Source organism: Podarcis gaigeae, assembly GCF_964106915.1.
Source record: "Podarcis gaigeae genome assembly, chromosome: 1".
Taxonomy (NCBI): Eukaryota; Metazoa; Chordata; class Lepidosauria; order Squamata; family Lacertidae; genus Podarcis; species Podarcis gaigeae.
This window is the reverse complement of record NC_139678.1, coordinates 6,155,658-6,176,670: the sequence shown is the minus strand read 5'-3', so window position 1 is coordinate 6,176,670 and position 21,013 is coordinate 6,155,658. Positions and strand designations below refer to the sequence as shown.

Sequence of the window (21,013 nt, the reverse complement as noted above, 5' to 3'; positions counted from 1 at the left end):
CTTTTAATTTTTTTAAAGTGTTTTTCCCAAGCACGTAAAACTGAATGCACAAAGTTAAATGTGTGTTAAGTCTCAAGTTTACTGTGTTTCCTTTTGACCGCCTTGAATCTTCCACTATTCAGCTTTATTGGATAAGTCCCATGAAGTGCCATTGTACAAATTTTGCCATTATTTTTATTGATTAGTGTTTAGTATAAACTGTTTAATTATAATTTCTGATATTTAATCATACTGTTTACTATTATATTCTAATGGATGACTGAATATTGCTTTGTTTTATGTAAGTTGTTTATTTTAAGGTTATGTTTCTATTCTTACTTTTCTGTGTTGGATCAGATTGTTATTAGGTGTGTGATCTTTGCTGTCTATTTTGTTGTTTCTTCAGCTTGTAAACCGCCTTGCGTATAGCAATACAGAAGTGTGGTGTACAAATTAAAAGTGAAATGGGGAAAAAATGAAATATGAATTTTTGTATCTGCCCATTCTTCCATTGGAAAGAGATTCTAATAATCCTGAGAGTTTCTTCAATAACCTCCAGCCGTATTCTTAACTCTCTTCTTCCTTATCCCACCCTATTCTTCAAATACTCAATCTGCCAAGCACAAATTTCTCAAACGTTTCAGTTTTGCTCATGGTACCTAACCATTCAGTTTGACCTCAACCCGCAAGAGCACACTCTTCCATTGTGTGCATGGGGTTCCAAAATGATATATCCAAACTGCGTGAATAGACAGTAAAATAGCAAAGGCAATTCAATGTAAGCAAGTGCAAAGGGGTGCGCATCAGGGCAAAAAATAATAATCCTAATTTCACATATACACTCCTGAGGTCTGAGCTGGCAGTGACTGACCAGGAACAAGACGTTGGGGTTGTAGTGGATAGCCCAATGGCGATGCAGACCCAGAAGTTAGCAACTGTGAAAAAGGCAAATTCAATCATTAGAGATCATTAGGGAAATGATTGAAAATAAAATTTCCTATATCGTAATGCCATTGTACAAATATGTTGGTGAGACCACACTTGAAATAGTGTGCACAGTTCTGGTCACCTCAAATAAGGAAAAATCTTTAGAGCTAAAAAATAGTAAGAAAAGGGCTACCAAGATGATGATGATTGTTATGTACTGAGTTGAACAGGATCCAAAATGCAGCAGTCTGATTGGTCCTAGAACAATAGGATTCACAATGCAGCAGCCTGATTGGTCCTAGAACAATAGGCTCCAGAATGCAGCAGTCTGCTTGGTCCACAGGAGCCACCCAATCCAGCTCCAAGTGGAAGTGAATCCGCGACCTGATTGGCCTACAGGAGAATCCCATAATTAGCCAATCACGTGGGACTCATTGTGTAAATAATGTATATAAAGCAGACATTCTGGGGGAACCTCCATTCCCCCTCACCACTATGAGCTGAATAAGGAGCATGAAATCCACTCTCGACTCCGAGTATATTTCAATGATGATGATGATGATGAATTGAATTTATATACCACCGTATAGCTGGAGGTCTCAGGATGGTTCACAGAACAAAAGATGACTAAAGGGATGGAACAATTGCCCTATGAGGAAAACTTACATCATTTGCGTTTAGAGCATGGGTAGGCAAACTAAGGCCTGGGGGTCAGATCCGGCTCAATCGCCTTCTCAATCCAGCATGTGGCCGGTCCGGGAATCCGTGTGTTTTTACATGAGTAGAATGTGTCCTTTTATTTAAAATGTATTTCTGGGTTATTTGTGGGGCATAGGAATTTGTTCATTCCCCCCCCAAAAAAAAAAAATATAGTCGGGCCCCCCACAAGGTCTGGGGGACAGTGGACCGGCCCCTGCTGAAAAAGTTTGCTGACCCCTGATTTAGAGAAAAGGCCAGAAAGACAGTCATGACAGAGGTATATAAAATAATGCGTTTTTCTGGAGGGAGTGGATGAGACGTTTTTCTCCCTCTCTCCAATACTAGAACTTAACAGATAATTTGATGACACTGAATTAAGGGAGATCGTGCCTAGTTGTCCTGTAAGCAACTTTTTCCTTTTTAAAAGAGTGTGTGTGTGTATATAAAGAAGGGGCGGGAAGTCTGGGGTTCAATGCAAAAGATGCAGGACTTGACAAAGGATTTATGAAGTTTGTTTAGTCGTTTAGTCATGTCCGACTCTTCGTGACCTCATGGACCAGAGCACGCCAGGCACTCCTGTCTTCCACTGCCTCCCGCAATTTGGTCAAACTCATGTTTGTAGCTTTGAAGACACTATCCAACCATCTCATCCTCTGTCGTCCCCTTCTCCTTGCGCCCTCCATCTTTCCCAACATCAGGGTCTTTTCCAGGGAGTCTTCTCTTCTCATGAGGTGACCAAAGTCTTGGAGCCTCAGCTTCAGGATCTGTCCTTCCAGTGAGCACTCAGGGCTGATTTCCTTAAAAATGGATACGTTTGATCTTCTTGCAGTCCATGGGACTCTCCAAGAGTCTCCTCCAGCACCATAATTCAAATGCATCAATTCTTCAGCAATCAGCCTTCTTGATGATCCAGCTCTCACTTCCATACATCACTACTGGGAAAACCATGGCTTTAACTATACAGACCTTTGTTGGCAAGGTGATGTCTCTGCTTTTTAAGATGCTGTCTAGGTTTGCCATCGCCTTTCTCCCAAGGAGCAGGCGTCTCTTAATTTCGTGACTGCTGTCACCATCTGCAGTGATCATGGAGCCCAAGAAAGTAAAATCTCTTACTGCCTCCATTTCTTCCCCTTCTATTTGCCAGGAGGTGACGGGCCCAGTGGCCATGATCTTCGTTTTTTTGATGTTGAGCTTCAGACCATATTTTGCGCTCTCCTCTTTCACCCTCATTAAAAGGTTCTTTCATTCCTCCTCACTTTCTGCCATCAAGGTTGTGTCATCTGCATATCTGAGGTTGTTGATATTTCTTCTGGCAATCTTAATTCCGGCTTGGGATTCATCCAGCCCAGCCTTTCGCATTATGAATTCTGCATATAAGTTAAATAAGCAGGGAGACAATATACAGCCTTGTCATACTCCTTTCTCAATTTTGAACCAATCAGTTGTAGTTAGCATTCCTAAAACACGCCAGGGAATGTTTTTTTATTCTTTTGCAGTTTCAATCATTTATGATGAAAAGTATATTTCTTTTTTTTTTTTAATAATGTTTATTAAATTTTTGTTTAACAATAAAGACACATAGTAACATAACATTTTCCAATATCCACATTTCATATACTTCCTTGGACTTCCTAACGCCTCTTGTTCCTGCTTTATAAACTCATAAAAATTTTGCCAGCAAATTATTAACTTAATTTAGTATATATAATAAAATTTTCCACTATTAATATCTCAGGTTTTGAAATTCAACGACTCTCTTATTGGAACTCAATTATAAGATACTGTTTATCCAAAGTTTGTCTTTTCTTTCAATTACCTTCAAATTTGTATTCCTTATTACTAATTTGTTGGAGCCATGTTATTACAAATCTTACATCTTTCTTAACATTCATACAATTTACAATGTTTTTGTAGATAGTCCTTAAATTTCTTCCAGTCCTCCTCCACCAGTTCTTCTCCCAGATCTCGGATTCTGCCAGTCATCTCAGCCAGTTCCATATAGTCCATCAGTTGCATCTGCCAATCTTCCAGTGTGGGCAAATCTTGAGTTTTCCAGCATTTGGCAATGAGTATCCTTGCTGCTGTTGTAGCATACATAAAAAAGGTTCGATCCTTCTTTTGCACACTCTGGCCGACAATGCCCAAGAGAAAGGCTTCTGGTTTCTTAGGGAAGGTATACTTAAATACCTTTTTCATCTCATTATATATCATTTCCCAGAAGGCCTTCACTCTAGGGCAAGTCCACCAGAGGTGAAAGAATGTTCCTTCAGCTTCTTTACACTTCCAACATTTATTGTCAGACAAATGGTATATCTTTGCAAGCTTGACTGGAGTCATGTACCACCTATATATCATTTTCATAATATTTTCTTTCAAGGCATTACATGCCGTAAATCTCAAACCTGTGTATGATCAAAAGTATATTTCATGACCACTCTTCATCCTTGTGGAAGGGATCTCAGAACGGCAGCCCCCTTAGCTCGTGTGAATGCACCACCAGCCTTGACACCCAAGTGGGAGATTTCCTATCGAGCATCCCAACGACACCCGGAAATGTGGCTTCCACTTCGATAGACTGCGCCCCCTTTACTCTCCCTTTTCCTCCGCCAGCCTCAATTCTTCGACCAGCGACGGCGGTGGGGTGTCTACCGCATTACCTGCCGAACCTATGGGCGGCGAGGAGAAACGAGGGGCGCTTGTGGCTCTTCCGACGAACAATAACAACTCTGTGGAGTTGAGGAGAAGACGTGCGGAAAGAAACGAGGGCGTCATAAATAACCCCCGGGATCAGGCGGCATGTTGGGCAGCCTGAAACGCGCCTGCTGCGCCGGAAGGCCCCCGCCCCGCCAGCCATTCAGCTGAGCGCGCCACCCGGTCAGGAAAGCCCCCTCCCCTTTTCCCACACTGGCTTTTCTTGGGGTTTTGCCCGCTCCTCTTCCTCCTCGTCGTCGTCCCGAGGGCAGTCGCCGCGATGCCGCTTTACGAGGGCCTCGGGAGCGGCGGCGAGAAGACCGCGGTGGTGATCGACCTGGGCGCGGCCTTCACCAAGTGAGAGGCGTCCCTCGATTTATTCCCCCCCCCCCGTCAACTGCTTCCTCTGGGCGTCGCCGACCCTCCCCGCCCCCCCTCGCTTATTTGTTGTTGTTGTTGTTGTCGTTGTTGCCCTCCCCTCCCCCTCTCGTTAATAATAATAACACAGTGGTACCTCGTGTTACATACGCTTCAGGTTACAGACTCCGCTAACCCAGAAATTGTACCTCGGGTTAAGAACTTTGCTTCAGGATGAGAACAGAAATCGTGGGGTGGCAGCGGGAGGCCCCATTAGCTAAAGTGGTGCTTCAGGTTAAGAACAGTTTCAGGTTAAGAACGGACCTCCGAAACGAATTAAGTTCTTAACCCGAGGTACCACTGTAATAATAATAATAATATTTTATACCGCCCTTGATCCATAGATCTCAGGGCGGATCACAGCATAAAAATGCAAGATATAAAATGCAAGATATAAACACAAAACTACTTGATGTATTGACGTCTCTCCTTTTGCAAGACGTCATATTTTTGCCTTTCACTCCTATTTACTCCCAGGAGGGATGTTGCAGACCTGGAAATTTGGTTTTGGTTTATTTCTAGGCCGCTTTTCATTCAAATGAATCAAAAAGGGCACTAAATAAAGGAGGGGGTTTATTGGGCTGTTGCCTTTATTTGGATTATGTATTTTGTGGTTTTATATTTTGATTTTATTCTGTGAACCGCCCTGAGACCTTCGGGTATAAGGTGGTATATAAATTCTGTTATTATTATTAGCAGTAGTAGTAGTATCACCCTGAGATGATATGTTTTTTGTGGTTTTATATTTTGATTCTATTCTGTGAACCGCTCTGAAACCTCCAGGTATAGGGTGGTATATAAATTCAATTATTATTATTAAAACAACAGCAACAAATAAATTGATGCATGTATGTCTGTTCGCACGCTCTCTCTCCAAAACGCCATAATGTGATTTTACGAACTTCTATCACGCTGCCTCTCACTCGCCTTTTCTCCAAAATTAAAAAGATCCCAATGCCTTTACAAAAGACACTGTTGGTTGCTGTCTAAAAGCATTTTCTTCTGTTGCCAATCCAGTCAAAGTTCTTTGGAATAGGTTGGCATATTTATAGAAATACACACATTTACTATTCAATCTTAAAATTCCAGGTGTGGCTTTGCAGGCGAAACAGGGCCAAGATGTGTTATCCCTAGCGAAATAAAGAAACCTGGAATTTCAAAGGTAGGCCCCTTTTTTTTGTTTAAACGGCTAACTTTTGCTGTATATTAAAAGCTTGTTGAATGCAAATCCATTTAAGGTATTTTATCTGTGGTAACTTCTATAACGCTAACGTTAATTTTTCTTTAGTATTATTGTGTCCTGAGAAGATTATAATCTGAAGTTCAACGCTGGGAAGCAAATGGAGGCAAGACAGGGAAGCAAGATTTAGTTGTTTTGGTTGCTTGAGTTCAGTAACGAAAACATCCCGACATCATCCATCTACAATAAATAAAACATTAAAAATGGCTGGGCCTTATTTTTCAACTTCTGTTGAAATAAGTCCTGCGTTCGACAGATTTATCTGATGTAATACCGTCTCTATCAGTATCTGTATAATTACTCGCATAAGTGATGCTGCATTTCTGTGTAAGTTGCTGAGACCTCCTCATAGGATAGGATGACAGGTCATGTGCCCTTAAACTGGTGTAGCCATAAATACAAGGGGTTGAAGGGTGTGCTTAAGCTCTCTGGGGTCTTGCGAACAATCCTCCTAGCTAAACACCAGTTGTCGGGTGGCAGTAGTGACATTGGATGGCATCTTACCCTAAGCAAGGCGGACTGGATTAGGAGATGAGAGAGGGACTGAGGAGAAGGAGGAGCTTTGTTAGGTAGACCAGTATTGGGCTGCTTGCATAGGGGTCTTGCACAGGAAAAGTTCACTAGGTTCCCACTAGTTTACAACTATCGAGAAAGAAACCTGTTGTTATTTTTGAAGCCAGTTCAGTGTGTGGGGTGATGATGTTAAAACAGTTTCAAATGGACTTCTTTCACAGCCTGTCAAAGTTGTTCAATACAACATCAATACAGAGGAGTTATATTCGTACCTGAAGGAGTTCATCCACATGCTGTACTTCAGGTAGGAGATGCCGCTGTAATGACTTTTCCTCTAATAAGCAATTGACTAGGAAATGGATTGCTTAGGTATCCTGTTGCAATACAGTGCCATAATGGTTGTATCAAGTCTACATCAGCATTTGAATTGTACATAATTTGGTGTTGCCTCTGTGAAGAGGCTCCCAGAATTGGGAGGTTGAGCTCAGATTGTCTGTGTAAAACCTTGTATCAGGAATTGGAAACTGGATAATATTGGGCCCACCCGTCCGCTGTAAGCCAGTCACCTGTCAAGTCACCTGACCATAGCTATCAACCGTCCCTTATTTGGTGGGAAAGTCCCTTATCCCAGCGCCGTGTCCCGCTACTGCCCCTTATTGATGATGTCCCTTAAATTTCCTGGGTTTCAAAGGAAGCAGCTCCTCTCCCTCCCTCCTTGCCGGCCAGGGAGGAGGGAGGCTCCAACTGTGTTGCTTGGCTGCGTTCCTCACCCAATAAGGAGTCTATGAACGACTGGGGGGTGCAGCTTGCATTCCTTGTGCCGATCAAATCAGCCGCGTTGCCTGGGGACTCGCCTTTGCTCAGCGCTTCTGAGCGGAGAGGTGACGGTGGTTTTCCTTGCTGCATCCCCTTTGCCGGGTTGCTGTGCTGTGGGAACCACTGCTTGAGGCTTCGTTTGGCTGCTGGCTAGGCTTTCTGCCTTTGGCTCGGAGGGGCTCAGAAGTCGAACATACCTGTGCTTGGAAAATCCCTTATTTTGACTGCTGATCCCTTATTTCCGAGGTTGCTGGTCCCTTATTTTCAAATCTGTAAGTTGACAGCTATGCACCTGACATCACAACGACAGTGTTTCGAGAAGAAAAATGTCCATCTGCAATGCAACTTGAACCCAAAAATGTGCCTGAAGACAAAATAACAGACTCCTGCAGGCAGCAAACCACCTTGACAGCATTAGGGAGTTTCTAGTGGGAAACTCCATAGTGCAGCTAATCTAAATGGGGCTCACTGTCAGAGTCGATCAGTCAGCAAGCCCTGCTAGTAAACTAGCATTCAGGAGCTCTTTTGGAAGTCCTGATTGTTCCTTCGTGGCAAAATCCGTGCATTACTGCATGTGATATCAGGTGTGGGGCAGGTGGGCATGATTTGGGTACGGACGACTGCCTCGCAAGCCATATTGGGACCAGTGCTGGGTCTTATTCAGTCCAGAAGCCAAAGTTTCTCCTCCCATGCCATACGAAGAGTTTAATTCCAAAAGGGGCTTGAGTCAGTTTTGACCTACATTCCGTTTGGAAGAAAATTATTTCTGACTAGGGTCTTTTTTGAATGCAAACACTATTTTCAAGGCTTGCTAACAATGACTTAGGCCCAAAATTTATACAAGATTTTTTATTGGTAGGACTCATGGCAACATCTACAGGTCAAAATTGGTTTTTTTGTCAAAATTAACTTAAGCCCCTTTTGGAATTAAACTCTTCATATACAATGAGGAAAGCGATCTGTCTCAGAAAGGTCATAGCAACTTTAAAGAGCAACAAAATCTGTTTTCCTGCCTGTAAGTAAGGAAAGGCAGGGTCTCCTTCCTCATATTTTTCTGTGCCAAGGACAGTGTTCCAACATGTGCCTCTGCCCATTCTCCCATTCCAGTCCCATCCATACAACATTATTTCTGGCTCCTGTTGTTTTCTTTATTAGCTGTGCAGTCCTGTCTGTGTTCGAAGGGATTGAATCCCATACAATGGATTGCAGCTTATGTTGAGTGACTGTGGTAATCACCAAAGTCTTGACTGGGGGTGATTTATTTTACAAGAAGTGGTACCAGCTGTTGATTCTGCTTTCTGGTCTCATCCATTCACTTTTCAGGCACTTGCTGGTAAACCCCCGAGACCGCCGTGTCGTGATTGTGGAGTCTGTACTGTGCCCTTCCCATTTCAGAGAGACGCTTACAAGGGTTTTGTTCAAATATTTTGAGGTAATACATTCCAGACGTCTGCTGCAGCTGCCTGTCTACTTGTCTAGGTTTCTTGACTTGCTTGTGGGGAAAGCAGCTGCTGAGCTCACCTGGGCTTTTCAGTAGCTGCTGTATTAATGGTTGAATAATGGCCAAAGCCTGGATCTCGGTTCAGTTCCACAGCAGCACCTGCAAAGCAATCCCCTTAAAAATGGAGCTTAATAAGATGGCCAGGTGCTGGAGACCTGGCTTTGCAGTTCCAACATAAACCTGCTGGGTGGTGCAGCCTAGAACCCCGTACCTGCCCCAATGGTGCTTATGGAGCATCCTCACTCGCAAAGTTTTCCATACCAACCTGAATAGGCAGGGTAGACAGGTATTCACAGAGCTAGTCAAAGGCAAGAGGAAGCTCTATTGAGCAAGGGGGAGATTTGTGTGTATATCAGAGCCCTTGCACCTGCAGAAGAGTGCTGAATTATTATGATTGTTGATAAATATTAATATAATAATATATTTTATTTATACCCTGCCCTCCCCAGCCAAGGCCAGGCTCAGGGCGGCTAACAAGCAATAAGCAATAATAAAAACAAGTTGAATGAATACAACTTAAAAACAAGATTAAAATACAACATTAAAACATTGAACCATTAAAATGCAGCCTCAATCACAGGAGGAGAAAGGAAAAAAGAAAGGCTTGACTCCAAGCCAAAGGCCAGGCGGAACAACTCTGTCTTACAGGCCCTGCGGAAAGAAATCAGATCCTGCAGGGCCCTGGTCTCATGAGACAGAGTGTTCCACCAGGCCGGGGCCAGTGTTGAAAAAGCCTATCTACATAATCAAGACACAATTCGATCAAAACATTAAAATGAATATCCATAGTTAAAATATGCAGCAAGCTCATTGAAACAGCATGGTGGTTAAAACAGGATCTTCAGATCAAGAGAGCAGGAGAATGCTTGTCTTCCAAGAGCTGTGTCTTCCAAGAGCCGGCGGAATGCCAATACCGATGGGGGCCACTCATATTTCGGCGGAATGCCAAACCGATGGGGGCCACTCATATTTCGGCGGAATGCCAATACCGATGGGGGCCACTCATATTTCGGCAGGGAGGGCATTCCACAACAGTGGCGCCACCAGTCCAAAAGCCCAGCTTATCACAAGGGCAGCTTTCTCCAATCTGGTGTCCTGGGCACCCCAGGCTACAAACACTCTTAAGGTCCCATCTGTACTATATGTCCAACCCAGTATCCTACCCATTTTAAACATGTTGGCGGCTTCCCCCAAAGAATCCTGGGAGATGTAGTTTTATGTGGGTGCAATTCCCATAGTGATTTAACAATCACTCTTCCCAGGGAATTCTGGGAATTGTAGCTCTGTGCGGGAAATGGGGGTCTCCTAACAACTCCCAGCTCCCGTAGAAAACTACAGCTCCCAGGATTCTTTGGGGGAAACCATGGCTGTCTAAAGTGGTGCTGCTTTAAATGTTTCATGCAGATGGGACTTAGCTCTCTCTTTCAAATACATCTAAAGGGAAGAGCAGTAGCCTGTCTCACTGCATGATGGTTATTTGAATATGAGAGCTCAAGACAGTAAAATATGGTACTATAGTCATACCTCAGGTTACACACGCTTTGGGTTGCACGATTTCAGGTTGCCCACTACGCCGAACCCGGAAGTACCGGAACTGGTTACTTCGGGTTTTGGTGCTTGCGTATGCGCAGAAGCAACAAATCACGGCCCGTTTGTGCGCACACGCGGCGCTGCAGGTTGCGAACACTAGGTTGCGAATGTGCTTCCCGCACAGATCACGTTCGCAACCCGAGCATCCACTGTATAGAAATGTCTAGAGTTTTATAGGCCCATATCCTTTTGAACCCTAGCTGCCAGTTGCTTCAGAAAGGCAGGTGCTTGATGCTTCCAGACCTTCTAAATTCTCTTGCAATGTGTTCAGCTTGTCACCTCTGTGTTCCTTCCAGGTTCCTTCGGTGCTCTTTGCCCCGGGCCACCTGATGTCTCTCCTGACCCTTGGAATCAATTCTGCTATGGTCTTGGATTGTGGCTATACAGAAAGCATGGTGCTCCCCGTATCTTTTTTTTTACTCTCCAGTGTGACTACTTCAGGAGGAAAACATTAATCAAGACAGCTTTTAACTCCCACAGTCAACCTACTCAACGGGAGGCCTGTTTGTCTCATGTCTGTCTTTGCCAAACTTTCGGAAGACCCTTGATTCTTACCCATGCTGGCCTTACGAGGTGACACTTGCTTCTGCAACATGCTTTCATCACAATTCCATTCCTTTCTGTCTCACATTCTCCCTCTTTCCATATCGTGAATACAAAAAGATAGTCGAAACAAAATAAAAAATTCCTTCCAGTAGCACCTTAGAGACCAACTAAGTTTGTTATTGGAATGAGCTTTCGTGTGCATGCACACTTCTTCAGATACAATTGCGAGCATTTGATGGAAGGTGGGTTCTTAATCTCCAGGGGCACCTGCAGCTTCTGAGAGGTCAGGCAGAAGAAGAAGAGTTTGGATTTGATATCCTGCCTTTCACTCCCTTTAAGGAGTCTCAAAGCGGCTAACATTCTCCTTTCCCTTTCTCCCCCACAACAAACACTCTGTGAGGTGAGTGGGGCTGAGAGACTTCAGAGAAGTGTGACTGGCCCAAGGTCACCCAGCAGTTGCATGTGGAGGAGCGGAGACTCGAACCCGGTTCCCCAGATTACGAGACTACCACTCTTAACCACTACACCACACTGGCTCTGACTTCTGTTTACACTGAAACAGAAGTCACCAGACCCTTATATATAGTGAGAGGGTGGGGAGGGGTATTACTCAGAAGGGTGGTGGGAATGGGTGATTGGCTGATAGGTGTGGTAAACCTGTTGACGACTGTTAACGACTGCAATTGGTCTTACATTAAAAAGCAATGGGTGAGATGGCTAAAAATAGCTAAAAATAGGGGAACATTCTATGCAAGATATCAAAGTAACTGTCTTATTACAAAAGAATTTCAGAAATAGACTGGAAAGAGAAGTTGCTGAATTGCAACTAATTACCAAACTTAAAACCATGGAGAGACCTGGTCTGAATAGAGACATTGGATTCTTATCTCATTATACATGATAAAGCCATCTCGGCCATCTCACCCCTTGCTTTTTCCTGTAAGACCACGAAAGCTCATACCAATAACAAACTTAGTTGGTCTCTAAGGTGCTACTGGAAGGATATTTTTTTTAATTTTGTTTAGACTACGGCAGACCAACACGGCTCCCTACCTGTAACTAAAACAAAAAAATTGTGTGTCACTGGACTGCTTCCAGCCCTCCAAAAGACATTTCTCAAGCTTTTGAAGAGCTCAGGGCTGCGGTATTTGGAGCCAAACAATACAAGTTTATCTTCTTTCCTCTTTGGCCCATTTGACTTGTCAGTTGATTGTATGGAGAAGGAAGCAGCTGTTAGAAAGATGGTGCTTGTGTGGTTCTTGTACCTGGTTTAGCATAAATACTATTCATGAAACATCCTTAGCTGCTTGCAGATCTATGAAGGAATTCCAGTTCTGAACTGCTGGGGGGCGCTGCCATTGGGAGGAAAAGCCATTCACAAGTAAGTTGACAGCAAATATTTTCGCAAAGTTGGAAGGGATCCTGCAATGCAGGAATCTGAACTAAAGCATCCATGAGAGATAGTCCGCCAACCTCTGCTTACAAACCTCCAAAGAAAGTCCACAGCCTTCCATTCCACTGCCAAGCAGCTCTTACTGTCAGAAAGTTCTGCCTGATGTTTAGTCTCCTTGTCATTTGAATCCACTGGAACAGGAGAAAACAAGCTTTCTCCATCTTCCACGTGATATCCCTTTAGATATTTGTAGATGGCTCTCATATCTCCTCTCAGTCTCCTCTTACCCAACTCCTCCTTCTGTTCCTCATAAGGCTTGGCTTCCAGACCCTTTAACATTTTGGTTGCCCTCCTCTGCACTCATTCCAGCTTGTCAACATCCTTCTTAAATTGTGGCGCCCGGAACTGGACACGGTATTCCAGGTGTGGCCTGACCAAAGCAGAACAGAGCATTAGTATTCCTTCCCTTGATCTGGACGCTAGACTTCTGTTGATGCAGCCTAGAATAGCATTAGCTTTTTTTTGCTGCTCATAAGGAGAAATATTTTCCACCAATCCTCCAAGCATGACATCTTGCAGGCCTTTGTGGAATAGTTAACACTGGCTGGTGGCGAGCCACTATCCGTCTCATAAATACTAGGAGCAGAAAGTTGGAAATGGCTTGTTGTGCGTATGCATCGTGTTGCCTGAATGCTATTTTTTGCTAAATCACCTTTTTTGCAATCCTTTAGAGAACTGGAGTACCAGCTGCTGGAGCAAAGCACTGTGGATACAGGAACCACCAAAGGAAAGAGCCTTCCCTCAGTGATGGGTAACTATTATTACAATTAATGAGAGGCAGGTGTTGCTTATTGAAACTGTTCAGATGAGAATGGGGTAAATCCCCTCTCCTCCCATTCGAGTTTTAAAAAAATATAGTTTTTATTAAATTTTCTGTTTTACAATTTCAGATAAACATTTTACATACTTGAAATATCAATGACTACCCTTCTCTTTCTTTGGTTCAGATTGTATATCTTAAATCCCTGCATATTTTACAAACAGTATACCAGTCAGTTTTCCATTATTATGTCCATCAAAAATTATTTACGCTGTTGAATTAATCTTAATGCTGCCATTGTTTTCATCTGCACACAATTATTTTCCATATATACAGTAAACGTTTTCCAATCTTCTTTAAACGTATGTTCTTCTTGTTCTCTTATTCTATAGATGAAACAAAAAAAATTAGAATATCGTGGAACAGTTAATTTATTTCAGTAATTCAACTTAAAGTGTGAGACTAATATATGAGATAGACTCATGACATGCAAAGTGAGATATGTCAAGCCTTTATTTGTTATAATTGTGATGATCATGGCATACAGCTGATGAAAACCCCAAATTAACTATCTCAGAAAATTAGAATATTAAATGAAATCAGCAAAACAAGGATTGCAAATAGAGCAATATTGGACCTCTGAGAGGTAGAAGCGTATCTCACTTTGCATGTCATGAGTCTATCTCATATATTAGTTTCACCTTTTAAGTTGAATTACTGAAATAAATGAACTTTTCACAATATTCTAATTTTTCGAGTTTCACCTGTATATGTTAAGTCTGAAATCTGTGTATATTCCATCAGCTTAAGTTGCCATTCTTCTTTAGTTGGGACCTCGCTCATTTTCCACCTCCCATCCGATTATTGTTACTAAAAGAAAAGTAGAAAGCAAACCCTTTCAAGTTAGAAAAGGGAGTGTCAGAAATGGTTCATGAATTCTTATTGCCCCTAAGAAGCAGTGATCCACATGCATTACTGAATCTGTTGGTTTCCAACCATGAGCAGGTTGCTTATTTCAGACCAAAGGATCATCGACCATATTTTTCGCCCTATAGGACGCACTTTTCCCCCTCCAAAAATGAAGGGGAAATGTGTGTGCATCCTATGGGGTGAATGCAGGCTTCAGGCAGCTCTCTGCAAACCTTGGGAGCCCGGCGCGACTTCCCGCCGGGCTCCCAAGGCTTGCAGATAGCAGCCTGTTCCGCCCCAGCCGCGCAAGCTCCGGGAGCGATGGCGAGGTTGCGCAACCTCACCTTCGCTCCCGGACACCCAGCCCTGAGGCTAAAATAATAATAATAATAATAATAGTTTTTATTTATACCCCGCCCTCACCAGCCAAGGCCGGGCTCAGGGCGGCTTACAAGCAATAATAAAAAAAGATGAATGATTACAACTTAAAAACAACAATAAAATACAACATTAAAATAATGGAACATTAAAATATTAAAATGTAGCCTCATCGCAGGAGGAGAAGGAAAAGAAAAAAGAAAGGGAGGGAGGGAGGGAATCAAATTGGCTCCAAGCCAAAGGCCATGATCCATCCCGCTCGCTGTCATGGCTTCTTTGCTCTTTGGGGCTCGGGGGGGGGATAAATTTTTTTCTTCTTTATTCCCCCCCAAAAAAAGTACGCCCTATAGGGCGAAAAATACGGTAATCCTTTTCTCACGATGGCTGCCTCTGGGAAGCCTCAAGTTGGGCCTGAGGGCAATATTCCGCGACAATATTCCTTGCTCTGTTGCATAATTTGGGGGGGGGGGGGGCGGATGTTATCAGGTGTCTGCAGGATGAGGCACAAAGTTCCACACACTGCAGTTGTCCTGTTACTGTAGAGAATATGTGTTTTTAATAATTGGATTATTCTGAAGGACTCTTCTGCTCATTTGTACTAAATTCTAAGTGCATTCTGTCTTTGGGTGCTTACAGTTCTGTTGATGCTGTTTGAGCAATTTATTTTATCTGTAAGTTGCCTTGAGTCCCTGTAAGGGGAAAGGGTGGGGTATAATAATAATAATAATAATCATAATAAGGGATGCGGGTGGCGCTGTGGGTTAAACCACAGAGCCTAGGACTTGCCGATCAGAAGGTCGGCGGTTCGAATCCCCGCGACGGGGTGAGCTCCCGTTGTTCCGTCCCTGCTCCTGCCAACCAAGCAGTTCGAAAGCACGTCATGTGCAAGTAGATAAATAGGTACCGCTCCGGTGCGAAGGTAAATGGTGTTTCTGTGCGCTGCTCTGGTTCGCCAGAAGCGGCTTAGTCATGCTGGCCACATGACTCGGAAGCTGTCTGCGGACAAACGCCAACTCCCTCGGCCTATAGAGCGAGATGAGCGTCGCAACCCCAGAGTTGGTCATGACTGGACGTAATGGTCAGGGGTCCCTTTACCTTTATAATAATAATAATCATAATCCTGTATTTTAGGTTCTGTTCCAGAAGACATTGTAGAAGACATCAAAGGTAAGATGACTACCTTCATACAAATCTTCGCTTTCCTTTCATCCAGAAATCACCATCTTTAGAGCTATGAAATAGATTGGAGAAAGGTTGAGTTCAGTGGGACTTGTTCCCAGGAAAAGGAGCACAGATTTGTAAACTTCACAAGGCAATTTCCACCTCCCATTTCAGTGGAGGGAGCAAACCATTCCTAAAATGGATTGCCTTAATTTTAATAGATTAAAATCATTCTTGCTGGTATAATCTTAATATTTACAACCAGATGAAGGTTTCATTTTTGGAATAATAATTTTTCAGAGTAGTATTTACAGTTATATCAAAAATTACTGATTTGGTTATACTATTAGAAATGCATAGACAAATAATTATGAAATTATTGTGAGGTTTAATAAGTTAACTGTATTTGGAGAACTTTTCTGCTGTACTTTATTTGAAGGAGAAAAGTAATCATTTCCTTAATAACTATTTAAATAATTTATTTAACTAAAACAATAACATTATAGCATATGTATCCATGTTTGTTAACTGATGTGGTTAAACAATTTTTAAAAAACAACAACAACTGAGTTTTAGCACACGTGAAAAACTTAAAACAAATCCTGATTTCCTGCCTTTGGACTATAATGTAACTTAAACAGAAAACTATCTTTAGAAAGATTTTTCCTCCAAAAGCATTTTATTTTAAAAATCCAATTTAAATTTAAAAAATCCAATTTTTTGGATATATTTTTAAAAATCATTGGTGTGATATGCTCAAACTGGCCTGCTCTGGTGAGTGACTGACCGCTGAATTCTGCGCTAGCTGAAGTTTCTGAACAGTCTTCAGAGGCAGCCCCACATATAAATGCATTGCAGTAATCCAGCCTAGAGGATACAGAGCATAGACAACAGCAGTTAAGCTATCCCTCTCCAGATAGGAGCGCAGCTGGGCCACCAGTCGAAGCTGATGGAAGGCACATTGCAACAGTGAGGCCACCTGGGCCTCAGGCGACATGTCAAGAGCAGGCAACCTCCCATCCATACGCCCATTAAAAGGCTTTTATAGACCAGTGGTTCTCAACCTGTGGGTCCCCAGATGTTGTTGGACTACAACTCCCATCATCCCTAGCAAGCAAGGCCAGGGATGATGGGAGTTGTAGTCCAACAACTGAGGAACCACAGGTTGAGAACCACTGGTATGGACTGTTAGGCTGAGAACAGTTCTGAAACCATTTCTGCTCGTCTCCAAAGTTCGCACCTGTTTCGTGAGCGACCTCCAGCGGGGGCTGAAAATCCAGGCGGCGAAATTCAACCTCGACGGCAGCGCTGAGGTATGTGAGGAAGGCGCTGGATTTCCCCATTCAATAAGAATGAACTTGATTTCCTTCTCTTTCGCTTTTCGCCTTCTGACAGCCTCTCTTGTATTGCAGCGCCCCACTCCACCTCCAGATGTGGACTATCCGTTGGACGGAGAGAAGATCTTGCACGTGAATGGAGCAATTAGGCTAGATAATTTTTTTTTTCTTTTCTTGATTTTCCCCCTCTAAAAACTAGGTGCACCTTATGGTCCGGTGCGCCTTATGGAGTGAAAAACACGGTAGTTTTATCCTGTGTTCTAGTAGTACGAGAGAGAGATAGAAAAATGATGCTCTCTTTTGACTTGCTGTGCAAACGTGGCGGCCGCTATCCAAAACACTGTCATCCCTGATGGCTCAGCTGGTAAACCCACATAGCCAAACAGAAGGAGCAACAAACTTTGCCCCGTGGGGGTGTCCTAATGTCAATTTTGTGCCTTCGGTTTTTCAGCTGGGAGGAGTTGGGTGGTGTCAGGGAACTGCCATTGGAGCTAGAGGCGGAGGCAAGGCTCCAAAGCGATGCTGGAGAAGGGCCCAGCAGGGAGAGAGGCAGCTCATCGGCTGGGGAAGGAAATCAGCGTAACACCAGGGATAAAGGGGGGCAGATGGGGGAATCAGCGAGGGGGCTCCAGGACTCCTCGCCGGAGACCAGCAGGGAGAGCATGGGTCCTCCGCTGCCCACACCCACCCTGCGCAGAAGACTTCCGCACAGGGAGAGTAGGCGGAGACTTGGCGTCAAAGAACTTCTTTGCTGGAAGAGGTTCAAGAAACGCCCACTGACGGATTCTGCCAGTGACTGAACAGCCACGAAGTGAAGGGCTGTCCAGACAGAAAAGGTTTAACCAGGCAACCTAGCCAGGAGTGGCGGCAAGTTACGCACGAGCAACCCCTATAACCATTACAGGTGGCGTCTTCTGATCCCTTGTTCTAAGTCTGCATTACTCAAAAGCCTCCGTTTGCTTCTTTCCAACAGGGATTCTGTTGTCGAAATACTCTTTGAGCAGGACAACGAAGAAAAATCGGTGGCTACTTTGATCCTGGATTCACTGGTTGAGGTACTATGGTTGGCATTTTGCTTCTTTTGGTTCCTCCCACTCCGCCAGGGATGAATCTCCCACCCCCACCATACAGAGCGCACTCACCCTGCAAACTAGCTGGCCCTTCTGTCCAGGAGCAGAAGATAAGCTTCCTCCAACCTTCCGTCGTGCGCCATTTTCTCCCAGTTGCTGGGACGGACTCCCTTTTTGCGCCCCGTAAGTCGCCAAATTTTAAAGAGTTCAGAGTTTTAAAGCAATGCTCGGATTAGCTCCGCCAGTTATAAGTCCGAATTCGTTATTAATTTTGGAAACTGGCCACTGTCATAAGAAGCCTGAGACTTCACGGTGTGGCTTTGAAGCTGCTCCCCCTTCGTGCCCGCAGCTCAATCCCGTCCCCGAGTCTATTATTAAGACCCAGGGAACAAGAGAGCACTTCTGGGCACTGCTGGGTACCACGTCCCTCAGGATCTCTTCCTGAAGTTCCGAGGTCCACACAGCCTTCGCGAAACCTCTCAAATAATCCCCACACCGCTCGAGACCCCCCAGAGGGTTATCTCGCGCTTTTTTTAAAAAAAATAATTATATTTTATTGGTTTCCCATGCATTCATACCACATTACAATTTATATTAAACTTTTCGGTTTTTGACTTCCTTCGGCTTCTCTGCCAATCATTCAAATTCTAGTTTCTTAAATACACATTTCCAAATTTTGGTATTGCCTTTATACCTACCCCCTCTTATATTTTGCTTTTTTACAATATTTCTTATTCTGTTACAGAGCTTCTCTAAATCCCACTAACGTTATTCCGTTATCACTTATACATTCCCAGTATTCTGCTAATTTCCCCCAGTCCTCGATGAATTTTTGATCTCGTTGATATCTATCTTCCCAGTCAGTTTATCAAGTTCTGCATAGTCCATCAGCTTTGTTCTCCATTCCTCCAACATTGGTATTTGTTCTTGTTTCCATTTCTGGGCCATCTCGCGCTTCTTCTTATGGCCGCGGCTCTGCCGGAAGTTCAGAAGATAAGCTTCCTTAGCAAAGCTACAATGAACCTCCGGGCAGCCATGCAGTTATGTTGTCTGCCAATCCTCTGGTTGATCTGCCGCTCTCCCTGCCATTTGCAGCCCCTTTCCTTTTGACACACAGGGACATTGTAGCAAACCTGCAAGCTGCACACCAGCCCTCGTTGAGCCCGTGGCCCGAGTGAATCATCTTCTCTCCTCCCTTTCTCTGCCAGTGCCCGATAGACACCAGGAAGCAGCTGGCTGAGAACTTGCTGGTGATTGGCGGCACCGCCATGTTGCCAGGATTCCTGCACAGATTAATGGCAGAGATAAGGCACCTGGCGGAGAAGCCCAGGTATAAGGAGACGCTGGCATCCAAGACCTTCCGAGTGCACACGCCACCAGCCAAGCCCAACTGCGTGGCCTGGTTAGGAGGTAAGTCTGAGACACCTGTGAGTTAACTTTGGGATTCTTTGAGGGGCTCACAACTCGAGAACGGGGCCTCCTCTGCAGTGGCTCCCTGTCTGTGGGATGCTCTCCCCAGGGAAGTCTGCCTGGCACCTTCATTATACACCATGGGTAGGCAAACTAAGGCCTGGCGGCCGGATCTGGCCCAATCACCTTCTAAATCCGGCCCATGGATGGTCTGGGAATCAGCGTGTTTTTACACAAGTAGAATGTGTGCTTTTATTTAAAAGGCATCCCTGGGTTATTTGTGGGGCATAGGAATTCATTCATTTTTTTTTCTTTTTTCAAAATTTAGTCCAGCCCCCCACAAGGTCTGAGGGACAGTGGACCGGCCCCCTGCTGAAAAAGTTTGCTAACCCCTGTTATACACCTTTAGGTGCCAGGCAAAAATGTTCCTTTTTAACCAGGCCTTTGCCTGACCTGATCGACTTTCTGTACCCTTTTAAAATGCAGCTCTGATTTGGGGGAGGGGGTATTATTGGGTTATTGTTTTTACTTTGATTTTATGTATTGTTATCTTTTATGTGAGACCCCTGAGACCTCCGGGTATAGGGTGATATATAAATTTAACTAATAATAATAATAATAATAATAATAATAATAATAATAATAAATAATAAATAATAAATAATAAATAATAATAACAACTCTAGCCCTGAGGCCATACCAAGATCAATCCAGAGGTGCTGCATTGCCCAGGTTCGAATGAAGCCCAATGAAATAAACACTTCTTGTCCCAAGAGTCTCTAATTCCTGCTTTCTGTTCCGTGTTACAGGAGCAATCTTTGGAGCCCTCCAAGACATCCTAGGCAGTCGTTCTGTGTCGAAAGAATACTACAACCAGACAGGCCGCATCCCCGACTGGTGCTGCCTCAATAATCCTCCATTGGAAATGATGTTTGATGTTGGGAAAACACCCCCGCCCCTGATGAAAAGGGCCTTTTCCACAGAGAAGTAGGAGTCTGCCTGAGACACGGATCCTGTTTGCATTGCGGCACTTCCTTCCTTCCTTCCTCCCTCCCTCCCTCCCTTCTTCCCTTTTCCTGAGGTTGGACTGTGATGGAGCTGGAAGCACACATTCAAGCAACCCAGCAAGGGTCCAATTCTGGAGCAGCAGACAAGCTATCAGCCACTTCTGCTTCCCCAACTTAAGATGATACCCCAATGATAATGTTTATTTATATGTACAGTCATTACAAGGGCCTGAGCTTTCAACCTTTGCTGTTATTTAAAGCATTCTAAAACTTGTCAGAACCTGAAAACGCACTTCCAGGGTTCTCTGCCAAACTCAATGTAACGTTTTATTTCACAGTAGTTCATTAAAATGTGTAATTTATCAGTATTTGTGCATGTGTGTTTTCTCCACCCATCCTTCTAGAGTAAGCTTTCATGCCGCTGACTCTTTGTTTCCCAAAGCTTGCACCATAATAAATTGATTAAAGTTGCTACAAGACTTTGCTTTTCCTGCACAGATTAACACTTCTACTCCTCTGGACGTTTCCCCCCTTTTTGAGTCTTTTACGTGTTCTCAGGCCTACTTTGCCAAAGGCTTGAAGTGAAATCTTACACCGCTGTATCAGATG

The 21,013-nt window shown here is 43.8% G+C and overlaps 1 protein-coding gene across 1 annotated transcript; it reads left to right on the top strand.

Annotated features, from left to right (window-relative positions):
- The first annotated feature begins 4,462 nt into the window (after nt 1-4,462).
- On the top strand, nt 4,463-20,772 carry ACTR10 (actin related protein 10). Its single transcript, XM_083739121.1, has 13 exons — nt 4,463-4,653; nt 5,803-5,875; nt 6,688-6,770; nt 8,606-8,714; nt 10,670-10,777; nt 12,233-12,300; nt 13,044-13,123; nt 15,551-15,586; nt 16,814-16,893; nt 16,993-17,066; nt 17,891-17,972; nt 19,196-19,397; nt 20,207-20,772. The coding sequence occupies exons 1-13, from the start codon at nt 4,577-4,579 to the stop codon at nt 20,386-20,388; spliced, it is 1,254 nt and encodes a 417-aa protein (XP_083595247.1). The 5' UTR covers nt 4,463-4,576; the 3' UTR covers nt 20,389-20,772.
- The last annotated feature ends 241 nt before the right edge of the window (nt 20,773-21,013 follow it).

Bases quoted from the DNA above. Each gene is read 5' to 3' on its own strand.
- ACTR10 (XM_083739121.1), top strand. From the start codon at position 4,577: ATGCCGCTTTACGAGGGCCTCGGGAGCGGCGGCGAGAAGACCGCGGTG. The intron at 12,301-13,043 runs GTAAGTTGACAG...GCAATCCTTTAG, and splicing joins GGAGGAAAAGCCATTCACAA to AGAACTGGAGTACCAGCTGC. The intron at 17,973-19,195 runs GTACTATGGTTG...TTTCTCTGCCAG, and splicing joins TCCTGGATTCACTGGTTGAG to TGCCCGATAGACACCAGGAA.